This window comes from Chinchilla lanigera, unplaced genomic scaffold, assembly GCF_000276665.1.
Source record: "Chinchilla lanigera isolate Chin_1 unplaced genomic scaffold, ChiLan1.0 scaffold00005, whole genome shotgun sequence".
Classification (NCBI taxonomy): Eukaryota; Metazoa; Chordata; class Mammalia; order Rodentia; family Chinchillidae; genus Chinchilla; species Chinchilla lanigera.
The window spans coordinates 14,798,009-14,816,640 of NW_004955406.1; the positions used below are offsets into that span (position 1 = coordinate 14,798,009).

The 18,632-nt window shown below is 39.3% G+C and overlaps 1 protein-coding gene across 9 annotated transcripts in view; it reads left to right on the plus strand.

Annotated features, from left to right (window-relative positions):
* Positions 1 to 17,044, plus strand: part of Rabgap1l (RAB GTPase activating protein 1-like) — a 598,504-nt gene extending 581,460 nt beyond the window's left edge. For all 9 annotated transcript variants that reach the window (XM_005374884.2, XM_005374886.2, XM_005374888.2 and 6 more), the window contains 5 exons: positions 1,612 to 1,716; positions 4,537 to 4,620; positions 8,632 to 8,703; positions 13,438 to 13,635; positions 14,791 to 17,044. In XM_005374884.2, coding sequence (XP_005374941.1) covers positions 1,612 to 1,716; positions 4,537 to 4,620; positions 8,632 to 8,703; positions 13,438 to 13,635; positions 14,791 to 14,943 — 612 coding nt within the window. In that variant the 3' untranslated portion in view covers positions 14,944 to 17,044. The remainder of the gene's footprint in view (positions 1 to 1,611; positions 1,717 to 4,536; positions 4,621 to 8,631; positions 8,704 to 13,437; positions 13,636 to 14,790) is intronic.
* Positions 17,045 to 18,632: the final 1,588 nt, after the last annotated feature.

Below are 18,632 nucleotides of genomic sequence, written 5' to 3' on the forward strand. Positions count from 1 at the left end.
TTTAGATTTTCCCTCCTAAAATTTAATGCGTCAGAACAAATCTTAGAGTCTTTCAGACTTCTGAGGGGCTCCTTCACCTAAACTGTCCAGTAGTTCCAAATGCTCTAAGAACAGCTGTGGCCACTGGACTGTGGGCTCAGAGGAGTTGGGCGGCAGTGGGAACAGAGAGGCTGGGCTACAGCTGCCTGCGGCATCCAGCAGACTGCGCTGGCCTGGCATCTGGATGCGTGGGAGATACGGCGGAAGAAAGCCAGGGATACCTGGACCATTTGCGTGATCACTTGGATATATTTGACCGCTGTCAGCCAGGAATAGTTTCTTCATATAGCTATCTTTCCTCTGCTGCAGGGTTTTTTCCCTCTGCCACCTCCACAGCACACAGTCTGCTCCTGCAGTGACTTAGAGAACCACATCCAGAGTGACTAGCAGAAGAGATGTGGTTCCTCTGGAGCTTAAAGTCTACAGAGCAAGGCAAATAAGTCACATATGTAACCTATCATTACAGCGCTACCAAGGGACACCGGACAGATGTAAACAACAGCGCTGCTTTAGATAGCAGTGAGTGGGGCAGAGCTCAGCTTTTGCTTCACTGCCATGTGAACATGAAGCTCAAACTGAAAGGAGGAGAGGACCCCGGAGTATAAGTAGACAGTGTTAGCCATGTGTGATGCCTGGATTCCTGGCACTGAGGCAGGAGGATCACAAGTTCGAGCCTGCCTAGATGACTTAGCAAGACCCTGTCTCAAAGTTAAAACAAAAGAAAAATTCAAAAGGACCAGGGATATAGCTCAGTACTAAGACCCTGTATTCAAGTGCCGGTACTACAAAAAAAGAAAAAGGAAAAGAGTAGACAATGTTAACTAAGTCAAATATACACACAGTGCTTTTGTAGGTAATTTTGGCTCTGTGTTAAATAGTATTTATTCCAGTTCTGCCTTTGGACAAAATTAGAGGGATCTCTCCAAGCTCTTCCTGGCCATTCTAGAGCACTTTCCTGTCTGGGTTCGTGTTCTGTACTTAGTTTCCCCCATGGGTCTCTCTAGCACATGTTTTTGGTTTTAATTTCTCGTTATTGTACTCACTGATCTGTGTGAGAGGCCATGTGACCGGTTTACCTCAGCAAGTCAGAGTTTTCTCACCTAGCTACTGCCTGTGGGTCAGCCCTCCACTTGTCCCCTCTGATTCCTGCCCACAGCACCACCAGTTAGAAGCTCCTTGATGGGGCTCCTATCTCCTCCGCAGATCTATCTCCACAGAGTGAATGTTGTCATGACCTCTGGAAATGTGTGAGAAGTGTTTAGAAAGAGCCTGGACTTGGTATTAGTCAAATCTGAATGCAGGTCGTGACTCTGATATTAGATGTGAGACCCAAAACAGTGTATCTGATCTCTCTCAACCTCACTGTCACTATCTAGAAAATGAGTATTATTGTAAGGAGCAGGAAGAGCTTGTGTGCTAAGCGCTGGGTGCATAGTTGGCCAGAGAAGCGTCTGTCTCCTGGGCAAGCTGGAAAGGCTTTCTGTAGGTACAAATGCTGAATAGAGGCCGGGTTTGGAGGCAGCACACACGTCCTTTACGTTCCTCATGGCTGTGATGTGCCCTGACTTGCAGGCAGAAGACAAGGCGGATGTGCTCAATAAGGAGCTCCTCCTGACCAAGCAGAGGCTGGTGGAGACGGAGGAGGAGAAGAGGAAGCAGGAAGAAGAGACTACACAGGTAAAGGCACAGGTGGACTTCCTCTCACTGGAAGAAGGAGAGGAAGTTAAGACTGTTAAAAAGGAGTGAAATTAAATTTATTCCAAGTCAAGGGGGCCAGCGACACAAGCGCCTGCCTGGCAAGCGCAAGGTCCTGAGTTCAATTGCCGGTACCAAAAAAAGCCAAAAAACAAAAAATACAAAAAGAAGCCAAGTCAAGGACCATGTTGACACAGTGAATATAAGGAGTTGAGGTTTGACTTTTTTTCTGAAGGGTGTTAGAAGAGGCAGTATGTCTCCCCTTGGGCAGCTCTTAGGAATTTGCCTTCCCTGAAATGTTTAGCAAGAGTGTTGAGTTCACACTAAGTTTAGTAATTTAGCTTTACAATCCAAGAGCATTGACGAATCCGGAAATTCCACATCCTGTCTCCAAGATAGTCGTTGATGAGCATGGAAACAGAGCCAGCAGTGGGCTTCTGCGGCCGCCACGGGGCCACCACGGGACCGCCACTCGAGTCAGTCATGCTCCATCTTCCTCATTCCGCCTTAGAAGAGGGGGCCAGCTTCCCTGGCAGCGCTGTTGAGCCCCTTCCCTGGGGGAGCATAAACCCTTGGGGAACCAGTGTCCTGCCCTCTGCCTGGGATGTGGGAAGCTGGCCTGCCTCTGCCCGAAGCCAGCACCATCACAGGAATGCAGGATGGCACAGAGGAGTGCGAGCTTCCTGCTTCCCCCAGCGAGAGACGCTGCTTGGCCGGGATCCCGCCCCCTGTCCCTGCCAGGGGGCTGGAGATTATTGTGGGTTAGAGTTTCCTCACAGACCCTTGAAGTCTGCTGCCAAGAGCTTGTGTGACTTTTACTAATATCTCTAACTTAGACGTGAGGAAACTTCTTAAATCACAATTAGTTCCATTTCGAGGCAGCAGTAATGCTAAATATAAAACAGACTATAAAGCACTTCAAAGACCTTCATCCAAGTAACCAGAAAAAATGTTTCAGTGAAATTACACGTAGAGAGATGTGTCATTTAACACCCTCTAAGATTTATAAAAAGTGTTCTGTGATTTTTTTTTTCCTTGTTAGAATATGTTAAAATGAGTCTTCGACATTTAGTGTGGCCCAAGCATTTTTTTTAACCTCAAAAATTTTGGAAGGACTGATTATCCAGTTTATGGCTTCTGTAGGCCTCTTGATGGGATTTTTTTTTCCTTTACCCCTGGATTTCCTTAGGCCACTTTAGTACTTTAGGTGAAGAAGAAGCTATTGGCAGATTAATCTCACCCATGCTGCCCCTGCCCCACTGTTCCGTAGACACACACCAGCCTCTGGGTAACTGAAAACTGAACTGGGAAGGATGGCATTTTATACTGGGATGTATGTGGCAGGAACACTGCAAGATATTTTACATTTTCCCTCCCTCCAACCTATTTTGGGCACCTTTGTGAAATAGGGATCATTCTCCTCAATTGTCACATGAGAAAGCTGTGACTTAGAGAAAATTAGTGACACTTACTCAAAGCATTTCAGCTGAGTTTGTCCTATAGTCAATGTGGCCTTATCACAGGAAAGGGGAAGATTACTGTTTATGTCCTAAATTATGTAAGAGAGAGAATAGAGGCTTATGTAAACAACTAAGTTTGAATCAGAAGAATCTCTACTTTGAATCAGTAGAAGCTTTTAAAATTTTAGAATGTAACAGGTATTAAAAATTTAGAAATCCTCTCATGATGGAGTCTAATATAATTGTAATAATTTATGAACTCACTGGTATGGAGTATACCCTGCTAATAATTTGGGATGTTGCCTTGGAGAATGCATCTCTATTCTGATTATGTATTTGATTAAACCAGAGTTGTGTTTTGTTCAGTCAACAATTTGGCAGAATTGAATTCTTTTTTTTTTTTTTCTTGGTACCAGGAATTGTACTCACGACCTTGTGCTTGCCAGGCAAGCATTGTGCTGCTGAGCTATATCCCCAGCCCAAATTCTTTCTTTTTTATCTGTTACCATGAGCCTGTTCATTACTTACCTTCATCTATATTAAGAATTCTAGAGCTGTTGGGCTACAACCATCTGTGGTTTTAAGAATAGCACTCATAATTTAGCTCTTCAGGGACTGTAACAAATTAGCTCCTTCTAAACTCTCCCAGAATCTCTGCTCCTTCTCAAGGACTCTTCTCCAGCCAGGCATATAACACAGCCGCACAACACCTTCCTGGCAAGCTTAAGGTCCTGAGTTTGATTCCTTGTACCAAAAAAATAGAACTCTTCTCTACTTCCACTTTTCCTGACTCCAAAGCCACCTGTCCCTGCCTTCAGAGAAGTAATGGCAGTGACAATAAAAGGCCTAAAGTGCTTTTTTCACTCATTTATAGTGTAGAATCAAGAGTAACAAATTTACCATGCCGTATTTCCTTGATAATAAAGATAGCTTCTGAATGGACATTTCTTTGCAATATGGTTGTCAAGTAAGTAATAAACATGAACAGTTTTATAATAGAGTTGTATAATCTTCTACTTTACAGAAAGGAAAGATTTTTACATCTCTGGAAATTATTAGGTTTTCAAATTATCAAAATACAACTTTAGTGAGAAAAATTTATAATTTAGTTATGGGTGTTACCATTGTCACTGGCTATGAATCAGGAAGACTTGAACATAGATGTTTGTAGAAATTTTTCTTTAATTTTTTTTTTATTTTTTGGATTAATTTTATTGGTACATTTCGATATACATAATGATCGCATTCATCAGAAAGAGTTTGTACCTGTATGATATTTTGATTCTTTGTTTGTAGAAATTTATTAAGATTTTTGCCTGAAACCTAATGTTTTTCTTTCTAGTTAAAAGAAGTCTTCAGGAAACAGCTAGAGAAAGCAGAATATGAAATAAAAAAGACTACAGCGATCATTGCTGAGTATAAACAGGTAATGCACCACTGTGGATTTTGTTGCTATAAAAGTAATTACTTTTCACTTTTGCTCTTTGTTTGTTTTTTAGATTTATTAATTTGGTGGCTTATTCTCTCCTGTGAAATGAGCAGCAGTTGGATATATATGCTTGCTAATAACTTGGGAGGGCTGATTGACCAAAGCAATCTGTTGGCTGTTTACACTGTTCGGTAGATTTAGAGAGATGGGAAGTATTATTACCATTGAAATCGTGCCTCTGCTGCCTTACTCAGAAGCTGATTTCCAGTAGATCAACTGGTAACATTTGCCTCTTAGCAAAGTTTAATGGTTGTATTAAATGGTAGTAGTTAGGCCATCAGTGTACCTTTTGCTGTCTCAGTATAGAATGTGAATCCTTTTCTCCCCTGCATGGTTAGTGGCCTGTCTTAGTTACTTTTCTCATTGCTGAGACAAAATACCCAACACCCAAAGTTAAGAGCTTTACTGTAGCTCACAGTTTGTAGAGGTTTCAGGTCATAGTTGCCTGGCTGCCACAGTGGCATGGAAGAGGAGAAATAGTTCATGGCAGGCAGAAGGCAGAAGGGAGCGAGGCAGCAAGGAACGAAGTAGTGAAGCGGCAAGCAACAAGTAATGACAATAGCAGCCCCCTTGCTGTCCCTTATATCTGTCCACTCACACCCATGCTGGCCCTTCATCCTAGCATCAAGCATGAATCAGTATTAGCATCATATTCTTAATCCCAGCATCACACACTCCAGCTGCTCTCATATGTCTGTTCTTTCTGTTGGCTGGATATGGTAAGGACTCTTGTCATTGCTGAGAGAGACTCAGTGCACTATTCATATTCCAGGCTTCCAGAAGTAATTACCTGCCATATGCCATCTTCTGATCCAAGGATTTCCCTGGGATCATCTGCCTCATGTAGCATGTCAAAATCTGATGCATACTATTTTTGTTTGTTTTTAATGTACTTTCTAACGTAGTAGTGAAATTTGTGTCTTTGTGTAGAAAATTAGGAAAATGTAGAACACAGATCTTCTTTAACTTATCAACTAAATATATTTATTGTAATATGTTGAGCATGCATTGTTGACATGTAAATAAATGTGAATAAATAGATTTATAATGTGCAAAATACAATGAATTACACATTCCTCCTATTTTTTTGGAAGTAGCTTTGGTCACTTCATATATTATGAACACTTTTTTATAAGAATTCCTCATATTCATGGAAGATTTTGCAGCTGTCTTACTCTCTTTTATGATAATAATTTATGTGAGGATTAATACTTTGGTGGACCAAAAGATGAATTAATCTAACTTCTCTCCTCTAGAAGCTTATCTTGTAATGGGGGGATAATACCCAGGCATAAATAAGAGGAAAGGGCACTTACTACACGTGGGAGATGCGGAATCCACTCCTGGAGAGGGGATAATTTGGGCTGTGCTTCAGGTCTTGAGTGAGACTTAGATATGTGTAAATGGAGGAAGACAAATGAAAATGATGGAAACCGGGAGCAGCACAGAGCTAGATTTGCAGAAAAAAAATTTTTATTTGGTAACAGGTTCAAGTACAGAAGGGAGGCAAAGGTCTTCTGGGGCCCAGATCCAGGAAGGTTTTTGGGGCTGGGCTGAGGAGTTTGGATTTTATTTTGCTCTTAGTAGGAATTTTTGAGCAGGCAAGTGACAAGCACAGGGACATATTGTTGGCACCTGGCAGAGACCACAGGAAGAACACAGATCATCAAAAGCTATAATACCAGAGTTTGAGAAGAAAGGAGGCTGTCGGTTAACATAAAGTAATAATCAAAGAACAGAACAGGAGAATACAAGATAGTTTTTGGCAGGTGGTAAACAAGGGAGAAGATGGAAAATGAGCCTGAGATTTTAAATTTGGGTAACTACGAGCAGGGGTGGTTAGACATGAATCAACATAAGGAACATTAAAGACCATGTCTTACATGCGGTGGAATTTGCCACTGCTGTGAATGAGTTTTTCTCATTGTCACATTTTGCCACTCCATATATGTCACATTCTTCAAGTAGTAATCCTTCAGGCTATCCTTGACTCTTTGGCAAGCATTTCAAATAAGGTAGAGGGCAGCAGACTCACTTTTTTGAAGATAATTAGTATATAAAACTTACTCTAAGTTTATTCTGTAGTTGGAATTTGCTATGATTGGTTACATTTCAAATGCTTTCTATTAAGGGATATTGTTTGTTTTTCAGACAGGGTCTCCTTATGTAATTCAGGCTGGTCTTGAACTCACTTTGTAGCCCAGTCTAGCCCTGAACTCTCACTGATCCTCCTGCTTCAGCCTCCTAAGTGCTGGGATTACAGGCGTGTGACACCATGTCTGGCATCAGAATACTTTCTTGTGAAAGAGTATATGGCTTGCAAAAATTATCAGTGTGTGTTCCATCCCCACTCATCTGCCTGCCCGGGATTGACTCCTAACCCTCATGGACATGCTTGGAAGGTTCTCTATCACTGAGCTACATCCTTGGTCCTTTTTAATTTTTTTTATTTTGAGACAAGTAGCCCTGACTGGCTTCAAAGTTGTGATTCTCCTGAGTCAGCCTCCCAAGTAGCTGGGATTACATGTGTGTGCCACAGTACGCATTGACTCGTCTCTTAAACATTAGTTAATACAGACCTTCTAATTATTCCCTGGGCTTGGGCCTGAGAATATTGGAAACTGAATTAAATAAGTTAGCCTTGGTCTTAAACTACTTGTTAGTAACTGAAGATTTTTTTGAATGTCCTTTGATAATAGCTTTATATCATATTTGTTTCTAGCCTCATTTGGACTTTAAAATTTGACATTCTTTTTTTTTCATTAATTTTTATGGGATGTTTTCCTATTTATTTATCTATTTGTTGGCTCTGGGGATTGAACATAAGGCCTTCCCATTACATCTCAGCACCCGCCCCTCTTTAAAATTTTTAGACAGGGTCTTGCTAAATCACTAAATTGCCTACACTGGGCTTGAACTTGGAGTCCTGCTTTAGCCTCCCAGAGTGCTGGCAGTACAAGCGTATGCCTCCACTCCCAACTATTTTTTATTTATTTATTTATTTTTTTGATTTTTCTCCGGTACCAGGAACCGAACTCACGACCTTGCACTTGCCAGGCAGGCACTTTGCCGCTGAGCTAAATCCCCAGCCCTCCCAACTATTTTTTAATCAATTTTAATCAATTTTTCTAAAATAAAAGATTATTTTAGTCAAAGGCTTTGACCATCCAGTTTTTTAAATAGATCTTTTTTCTTTGAACTCATCAATAGATTTTATTTAATAAACACTTTATATCCCTTACAAACTTCATATTCTTTTACAGACCTCTTCTGCACACATCTTTTCACTTGATTCTTATAGCATGGCGGTTTGCCATCACGAGGGAACTGAGACTTACAAAGATTCATGAGTTTGCCCAAGATCGAAAAGCTGTAAACCGGTAGAACTGGACCAGTTCTGAACTCAGAATTTGTCTTCAGGGCCTAAGCTTTTAATTCCTATACTGTGTTGCAAAACCACTTAATAAGAGTTTTGTTTTAACCTATAGTATTTCCTGGTTATTTAACTTTCTTCTCTTCACTGTGCTTCTACTCCTTAAGGAATGTTTTGTGATTGGAAATTGTTTTTGTGATTAGATGGAAGACGTTTCCAGTTCACAGTTTTCTGTATCCTGTTACCAGCATAATACCTTACAAAGCAGATATTCAGCAGAGATTCTATAGATTAATTCCACAATGAGGCCAGGAATTAACTGGAATTAGTCACAGAAGCTAGTGACAGCAAGAAACCAAATCTATCCCAAGTCTGTTCCCAGTGATTCAGACTGAGTTGTGTTTTGCATGTGAAACTCGGGCTTTCTGTGCTTCTTTCAGAAGAGGCAGAGCCACTCCTGTGAAGATGTCTTCTGGATCTGCTGTGCTGCTTTATGAGCTGATAAACAGTTATGTGCATAAACGCATAGTGAGTTGTTCTGTTTTCCAGTAAACATACTCTCTTCTTTGCCTTAGATCTGTTCCCAATTAAGTACCAGGCTGGAGAAGCAGCAAGCAGCCAGCAAGGAGGAGCTGGAAGTAGTAAAGGTAAGGAGTGATCTAATTCTGTCATGCAACTGCTTTCAACTCACAGTCTTGTGGATACCTGAGAAGACCCCCTCCCCCATTTTCTTTTGTGAAGTGGAGTCTACCTCTCTCCCGCCTGGGGCGTGACTCTTTCCTGGCAGCTGTGAGGGTGTGCTCCCATAGATGAGTTTGGGACTCAGCGCCATCATCCTGTCACTCTCTTGAACCGTAAACCCCGTGGGCAATATAATATAGAATTTGGTTGGAGAAACAGTATGTGTTAGATAACCGGCTGATTCTTCAACCAGATTTTCGGTGGTGTGGTTTTTTGCTTTGTTTTTTAATTAATTAATTTTATTGGTACATTTTAGATACACATAGTAATCACATTCATCATAGGGAATTTGTACCTGTACACAATGTATCTTGATTCTTTTTTTCCTATTCCCCTTCCCTCCCTTCGACCCCTTTTTCCCTCCTTGTTTACAAAAGCTTTGTTTCCATTTTTTACTGATTTTCTCTTTTTTTTCCCTTTCCCTTCCTTCCTCCCCACTCCCTAGCTCCCCTCCCCCACCATCGCCCCTCGCCATTTGAACATTTCCTTCCTATTTCACAATATCTTTTATACATTTGGGTCCTTATTCACCCTTTGGGTTTCTGAGAGAAACAATGTGATATTTACACATGTGTGTCTGATTTATTTCACTTAAGAGTGTGGTCTCAAGATGCATCCATCAATGGTTTCTTTTTAAAGAAAACCTGTAGCATTTATTTTTATGCTGCCCCCTGGTGGTAACACTGCTTATGTTATCACTGTATTTGAAAAAACAAGCTTATTTTTTTAGAAACAATAAACAAAATGGATTTATGTTCTTAACAAGCACTGTGGGCAGTCAACTCTTGGGGTCATGTCACACAAACGAGACATCCTCCTATTTGAATATGTTTAGGTTTCATACTAATAAATAAATGTGTTCTAAGCAATTTACCATATAGCTAACAACTTTTTTTTTTTTTTTTTTTGGTTTTTCTCCGGTACCGGGAACCGAACTCATGACCTTGCGCTTGCCAGGCAGGTGCTTTTGCCGCTGAGCTAAATCCCCAGCCCCTAGCTAACAACTTTAAAAAGTTATTTAATTCTTTAATCTTCATTTTGTATTTTGTAAAATAGAAATAACTATCTGGCTCATACAGTTATTATGGTGGTTAAATAAGAATGTATATAAAGTGCTTAGGTTAGTACTTGGTATACAGTAAATATATATTTTATGTTAAAACCTGAAAATATGAACCTTGTTCTGACATTGTATTGTAAAGTGGTAATTTTTTTCTTGTCTTGTGTTACAATACATGGATCTGAGATTATCAGTGAGTAAAGAGTTTGTCTTCCTCTACAAACCTACTAATACTTAGGGTCATATCTTCTGACCTATCTTTATACTTCTTGGTCCACTGACCAAGATTTAGTTGGTGAACTGTCTTGCCATAAAAGGGTTAGCTATTTGAACTGACATCCTTACGTAAATAAAAATGAAACAAAGATTTACACTGATCACATAAGCATCTACTGTGTGCACAGCTATTGGATTGCCATTTTGTTATAGAACTTACACTTGAAAAAGAACTCAGAATGCTCCTGTAGGACAATTACATACATATACACATGAAATATTTAGGAAACAGTTCAGGGGTGCTGAGGTGGATTGTGTTGGCATCAGAGTTGCAGAGAAAGCAAAATCATAAGAACTATGACCAAAGAAGGCGTTTTGAAGCAGGTTGGACTAAAGCAGGATGATTAGAAATCAGCTGAGAAAAGGATTTTAAAAGGGCATTCTGGTAGCAACTGTGAGCACAGACCCAGAATGAGCACTTTAGTGTCTTATTAAGGAGAGACAGATGTGATCAGGTTATGTATTAAGAAAGAGGAAAATATTGGATAAGTAAGTGAGGCTACCTAATGAAAGGCCGTGACATTCCAAAAGAAAAGTCTGACCTGTGTTCACTGCAGTCAGGAACAATATTTATTAACAAACACTTACTGTGTGCGCCTTTCTGCACTGCTCTAAGACTTTACATGTCTTAGCCACTGAACTCTGTAACTACCTAGAAAATAGACAGTCTTGTGTTTTCACTTTATGATGAGGATCAAAAAAGGTAACTCTTTGATCAAGGTTACACCACTGGTAAGCAGTAGCTCCAGGACTTGAACCCTGGGAGTCAGATTCTAAATTCCATGTTCTTCTCCATGAGACTGTTCCCACTCCCCTTTCCCCAGAGCTACTTCTCTTCATCTCAGTGGGTGTGGTGTGTCAGCTTCCTACTTCTCCAGCGACCTGTAACATCCTTTCTCTTCCGCTGCTGCCCCTTATCCCATACACTATAATCAGAGTGAGCATTCTCAAATGTAAATTCCATCCTGTCTTTCTGGTTATCAGCTTAGGGTTATTCTGACATATAGTCAACTCAGAGTAAAATTGGATTAAACAACAAAAGGTATTGATGATGTTATGTAAAAGCAGTCTAGAAGTACAAAGAAGGAGTCTTCCTTGTCCTGCGCGACCCAAGCCTTTAGTCATTAGTGACCTCTGCACTGGTGACCATCCTCAGTGGCACCTAAAGATCCAAACCATCAGCTGGCGCATCTGTCATCGCCCCCCCCCCTCCAGCGCAGGACTGAGGGCCGAAGGAAGATGCAGTAACATAGGGGCCTTATTCCAGCTGGGTAAGCACTTTCTAAGCAGCTTTCCTAGAAGTTCTGCACCATATTTCTGCTTACATATCAGAACTGAGCTTCATAGCCACACCTATCTTGGAGGCTGAGAACTGTTACCATTTGTCTGGATACTGTGTCAGCTCAAATAAAACCAAGATTCTACCCCTGAGGAGAGAAGGATATTGGGTGGATTCAGCAGGCCCCTACCACATTTCAGCATATGTGCATATAGAAGCAGCTCAACAGAGCTGATTGCTCTGTCTCCAACATGTGGTGCAAGGTCAGGTGAAGGCAATGAATACATCTTCCATAGGATAAAATCAGGATTCAGTGGCATGGTATTTAAGGACAGTTACATCCCGGCCATAAAGAGTGCACATCTCACTTCTTAGCTCTTACTTTTGTATTGCTTATACTCTGCTTGATTGTTCTGGATTCTTGAAGTTCTCAGAAGTTGCTACAGTTTTGCATGTTAATTTCTCCACCAAAATGTTGTCCTCCATTATATTAGTCTGTTCCTTCTTTGGTTCAATCTAATAAAATTGCTTATGGGGCTGGGGATTTAGCTCAGCGGCACAGTGCCTGCCTGGCAAGCGCGAGGTTGTGAGTTTGATTCCCGATACTGGAAAAAAATTAAAAAATAAAAAATAAAAAAAAATTGCTTACAAATCTTGTTAAACTTTTAATCATTTAGGATCTAGATCAAAAGCTGTAATATATAACAAATATTTGCAGTATAGCTATTTTGGGTCAGAACTGGGCTAATTATTCTTGTAGATGCTTAAGAGAGTGGCAGGTGTTTTTTTTGTTTTTTGTTTTTTTTTTTTTACACATCTGATGGATATAAATCAAGAATATGAAGCATGACACAAACAAGAAGAAAGTCATGGGGACAAATTAGGTGACTCTTAGGTATTTGGGGCTTGGGTGGGAAAATCTAGGCCATATCAGAGGAATAATTTAATGATCAGCTGCACACAGGATGCAGGAGTAGCTGATGATACCCAACCTTCAGGGCTGAATGATGGAGTGACAAAGCAGCATGGTAGAGTTACTTTATGTATGTCATTATAGCTAAAAACACATTGAACTTGTAACAGTAAGACATCAAAATAGAAATAGTATGTAGTATATTTTCTAAGTTTTAAGTTTTTAAAATTAATTAATTAATTTCTATAGTGCTAGGAGTGGAACCCAGGGCCTTGCTGAGCTGCATTCCTACCTCTATCCCCATTTCTAATTTATTTTTACAGTATTTTGGAAAAAAACGGTAGCACCATTGTCTTGAAAGTGTTGGTATTGTTCAGTGTTTTGTGCTTGATCGGCAGTCTGGGAAAGTAGTGGAGTTGCTTTTATCGCCTTAAACAATGAAGCTCATTTGTTTAAAGTTGAATAATAAGACAAGTACTTTGTTGTAAGGGTAATTTAAATCAGGGGTGATGATCTTCGGTCTACTGTACATGGTTCCCAGTGTCTTCATTTGTAAAATGTGGTGAGAATCGTGCCTATCCTATTTGCATGGGGAGTAATGACATAGTACAAGTAGAGGACGGGTGTGGGGCTTGGTGCCTAGTGAGAGTAACAGTAGCACAAATTTCTACAACAGTTTGCAAAGACAAGCTGTAATATTCCTAGGGCCTTTCTAAAGGTCTTTAAGGAAAAAGGAACACCTGTCTTGGATAGTTGGGTTTTGTGCTGACTCTGACCATTGTAATTGCAAAACAAGAAAAAGGATACCTTTAGAAATGGGACTGTATTGAATGTCAATAAGCAATATTTTTTAAAAATCCTATTGGCTGGGCGTGGTGGCACACACCTATAATCCCAGCACTCTGGGAGGCTGAGACAGGAGGATTGCAAATTCAAACCTAGCCTGGGCAAGTTAGCAAGAACCTGTCTCAAAATTTAAGGGAGTGGGACATAGGTCAGTGTGAAGGCCCTCAGTTCAGTCCCCAGTACCCCCAGCCAAATCACATATTAGTTTAAGAAATGATTTATCCTGTGAAAAAGTTTGATGGTGATCTGTCTTTTGGGTGTTTCAGGGTAAAATGATGGCATGCAAACACTGCAGTGACATTTTCAGCAAGGAGGGTGCCTTGAAGCTGGCAGCCATAAGCAGAGAGGACCAGGGGATTGAAGCAGATGATGAGAAGGACTCGCTCAAGAAGCAGCTGAGGGAGATGGAGTTGGAACTGGCACAAACTAAACTACAGCTGGTAGAGGCCAAGTGTAAAATCCAGGTTGGTGAGCTGCCCGATAGTGAGGAAGAACCCACAGTCATGGTTCCGGCTGCCCTGGTACTTTAGAGTACGTGTGTCTAGGTCAGAATCCTAAGATGTTACTATAGTAGTTACATACATTTTCTGTCCACTAATGTGTCCTGCAAAATCACATTTTACACCATGTATTTTTAACAATGATATAAGCAAACCACACAGTATTAAATGAAATTTTATTATTATTATTTTTTATTTACTTATTTATTTTGGGTGTTTGAAGCAAGGTCTCACTGTGTAGTTTAGGCTGGCCTTGAACTCACTATGCAGTCTGGGCTGGCCTTGAACTCCTGCCTCAGCCTCCCGAGTTCTGGGATTACAGGTGTGCACCATCATGCCTGGCCTATTAAATGAAATTTTAATCATTAAAATTATATCTTGTGAGCATATGTTCTTTTAGTTTAACCTGAGATTTTGGTCACATTGGTAGCTGACCCTGAAAATGAAAGGCCAGTTTGTTCTCTTCTATCTCAACAGCTGACCATTCGCGATACCTATTCTTTTCTCGTGAGCGTCTTTATCTTCAGCTGATTTTTGCCATGTACCCTTTTCCATTCTCTATCTACCAGAAAAAAACATAGTTAGAAAAATTGTCGTGGCTTCTAATAGACTGTTCCCCATTTGCTTTTCCCAGGGACCCCTGCCCACCACCATGTGCTGCCATGGCACCAACCCGTGTCGTACAGCCAGCCTCAACTAGTGTGTGATCTGGAACCCTGTACATTTTCATGAACAAAGCCTGTGTCTTTGGAGCAGGAATTCTTTCATGCTTACACTAATAGTAAAAACCCACTACGTCCTTGTGTTTTTTTTGTGGTTTTAAGTATGTTATTTTGGTTTCAACCTAAACCTCAATTTTTACCTAACTTGCAGGAGGCAAAAAATGTAATAAGGTTTTATTTTATTTTTCAGAGAAAGCACAGAGTCTGACTTTCAGTGGTAATTCTTTTAGCTGTAAAATTTTCCCTTCCATTAAGAAGACAATTAAATCTTGCCTGGGCTTTGAGGGAGGGAAACCATGACTGCATAGATTTGGGGATTGCAGAAAGCTATGCTCTCAATTCTTTCAGCAGAGGGAAAATACTTATATAACTCAAATGATTTTCTTTCTTTAATTAGGAGCTTGAACATCAGAGAGGAGCCCTTATGAATGAAATCCAAGCTGCAAAAAACTCTTGGTTTAGCAAAACCCTGAACTCTATTAAAACGGCTACGGGCACGCAGCCACTGCAGCCACCACCGGCCACCCAGCCACCCAAGGAGAGCACATAGCTCCAGCCTCACTCGAGCATAAGAGCACAATGATCAAAGCAACGAGAACTTAGGACTCTTCCTGCAGTCCCTTTGAAGGAGGCCAGAAAGCAAAGCAGAATCTTCCAGTAGCTCTCTCTTCTATGACGCTTTTCAAAGGGATGTTATTTAAATTGACCTGATTCATGTCAAATACCTGTTTTCCAGCTTCTTCAGTGGAAGGCCATGTTCAGATCCATCATAGTATTGCACATTATTTTATATGCCTGATATTTAGTTGGAAATTAGTAATTCAGAACTAAATGCTTTTTATTTAGAGATAATTATCCCTAATAAATTTTATCTTACATAAAAGTGGAGACATCTGTTATACTAAGGTAGAAAAGGTAAGATCTTTGTCATGGAAAAAAAGCTTTTTGAAACTAAACTTCTTTAACTTTCAAGGATTTTTTCCAGACAAAGTGCACTGTGGGTGCTGTGAGGTTTCATCCTGAAATTGATTCCCAGGGTAGCAACATTCCTGTCCCAAGGAAAGAATAGGCCAGGGACTGAAAAGTCTCCAAGGATATTTTGGTTTATTTTCATTTTATGTCAGGTACGTCTGGAAACAAAGTGCCAAGAACTGTGGGATAGATGAGCTATTGCAAGTACAGACTATGTAAATGGAACTGAGGTTTTGATAAACACAATAAAACCGTTTAGGTCTGGTATCCTAGCAGATCCTTCTAAGAGCCCCGCATGGGACTTGCAGGTTCCTAGTATGCCTATGTATAAACAGATCTGACTTCTGGCAAATGCAGGGTGAAGGGTGGGTACTGTGAGTTGCCGACTTGGAACCTGCTCTGCGGAAATCTGGCCAGGCCCAGGTGCAGCCATTGCGCTGAGCGTGGAATACTTGCTAGTGAACCAGAGACAAGGGCAATTTTATCTGATGTTGGCATACTTGCTAAAGAAACAGTAATATTTTGTAATTTTGTTAAAAGACATAGTATTGAAATTGAAATTGAGGTCAACTTCACACCATCTTAGTTTAATGATAGGGAACTTTTCTTAAATACGCCCTTCGTACCTGTAGGTGAAGAGACACAAATGTGTTTGTAACATCTTTGACTGAATGTAAGAACCTTTATAGAAATACGTATCTCCTGAAAAGGTGAGGCTATTGTTTAAGAATTGGTGGAAGTATTTTTTAAATTACATTTTAAAATATTTGCTTACACAAATAGGTCTTGCAGGAAATTCTTTTATAAGGGCAAATCTAACTTTCCCATTTGTAAGCTATTCTAAAGATATCTGGTCCTTTCTCACCAACCAAACTACTTTGGCTATGCACAAAGTATGTAACACTTACTGACACTCATTCTTGGCTTCACTGGTGAACATATTGTTTGCAAAGGATCTTAAACTCTGTAGTGCCAGAATGGTTCTCTGTGCCATATGTTGCAATTATAACATGCCCTTAAAAGTTAGGATCAAATAAAAGCCTTTGTGTAACTCCAAGAGGATACACTACAAGTTGCTCATGGTAGATCCTTTCTTTTAGATTATCTTTAAATTCTAAAAAGTGAAGTCCCCTTCATCTCTTTTTATGATGTCTACAACCTGTAAAACTGATCAGGTTTTTTTGGTATGTGTTGTACTTTTCAAAATAATACTTGTATTACAGAAATCTTTGGTTATTGTTCTGATATCATTCATCATAAATTCATTTCTTTTTACCAAATAGGAAAAAAATCCAGCATTCTAAGTGTTGACTTTAACATTCCCTACATGGCAGTTTAGATAAGCTAGTAATTGTTTTGTAATATATAATGGCTAGAAAATGATACCTTGGCATTTGTTTCTATGAATCATTTACTATAGTCTACTAACTTTACTGGTACTTTGAGTTCAAGAAACCCTGTACAAAATCGCCTTTTCAAATGGACAGCTAAATTAAATTCACTTTTGTGTTGTGAACCTGATAGTACCACAAAGAGCCCCTTTTTATTTGATTTCTCAAATAAATTCCACAAAATGCCTAATTACATAGTTTTCCCTAAATTGTAGTTGAGGGAGAAAATAATAGCTTCAGGTTAAGTCCTTATCTATACCTGATTCAATTTTGTAGTCCTTTTTCTTTAAAGAAAATCACCAAGTAATACATTCTAAAAGTTGATAAAGCTATCTTTTGAGTTTTAACTTCTACAAAAGATTATAAGGGCAATATGTAGTTTTTCTCTTTAACCCCATACCATATTTATATATGTATATATTGGTACCATTGGTCTAAATTCTCCCTCACTGCATTGTCTTTGAGTCAGTAGCTATGTAAGAAAGACTAAAAAGAAAGAAAATGAAAACTGTGGTATGGGATATGAGTGTTCATACAGTATGTTTTGATAGCAGTGTTCCAAACCACATGTCCTTTGATGTCTGTTTGAAAATTCATGCATCCCGACACAAAGCAGTTACTAGTTTTAAGTTCACTTATTTGGGGACATATTCAAGAATTGCAACTCCTCTCTTGAATTTCTTTTAGAAAGGGTTTAATTAGCCTCCAATATCCAGATTCCCAAATATTCCAGTGATTGTCATCCTTTTCCTAGAATGTACACTGTATAAAACATTCCTTTAAATATCTAATATTTGCAACATCTGAAAAGTGATCACTTCTCTTTTCCTTACATACCATAAAATAAGTGAGTACAATTCAACTTTAGTAATTCAGTTCATTAGCTTTTGTATCTTGAGAATCTTATTTAACACATTGTTTTAAAGCTGAAAGAAACGAAGCTAAATTTCACAGTGCATATATTTGCTAGCTTCCCACATCACAATTTGGTTATATTTAGGTACATGTAATTTAATGCAAAGTTCTCAGTTACCTAATGTTCTGTATATGAATGCCTATCATGAACAGTAGTAGAAATACCATATAGGCCTATTACCTCTATTTCTATACAATGAAGATAATCTCTTTTCTCCAAGCTATTAATAATTTCTTCTTCATTGGGTTTCTTAAATTTTCTTGGTCAAGTACAAAAGCAACCATTACACTAATGTTGGCTTATTTAATAATATTTATCTTGATTTTTTAAAAAAGTCCATCCTTTCCTACTGTATATTAATATTTATTTTTTCTGCAACTTCTACTCCATGTCCCTCAAATATTTTCTAGTTAATAACTAGTGGCTTAATTTCATGGCAGAAGTAGGAAAACGAGACAGTGCAAAGGTGCAGCACAGGAGGTCAGAGTTAGATCCTTAGAGAAGTGAGTCACCTAGGATGAGAATCACATATGACTAATGTAAGGGATACAGCTTTCCTTTAGTGTAGATGAAATAAAGTCTACTATCTCACCAACACTGTGCAGCAAACACTAAGGTGGGTGATTTTTAGAACTTTCTTAAGAGGGGAAAAAGAACTTAAAAATACTTCATTTTATCTTCTGGGAAAGAACACTTACTTAGCAAGATGATTGTATTATATATTTTATCCTTACAAACACTATAGTAGCTCTGATTCTCTTATTCCATTACAAAGAAATGAGAGGATGATTACATTCTGTTGTACGATTTGAGCACTTAGGCTTTTATTTATGTGTGTGTGATCAGTGATATTTTACATAGAGTATCTCTGGCTCTTTTGTATACTGATATGATAGCGCCAAATATATGTTGATATGTCAAGACAGTGATCAAAACCATAAGGCTAGACCATAGCTCTGC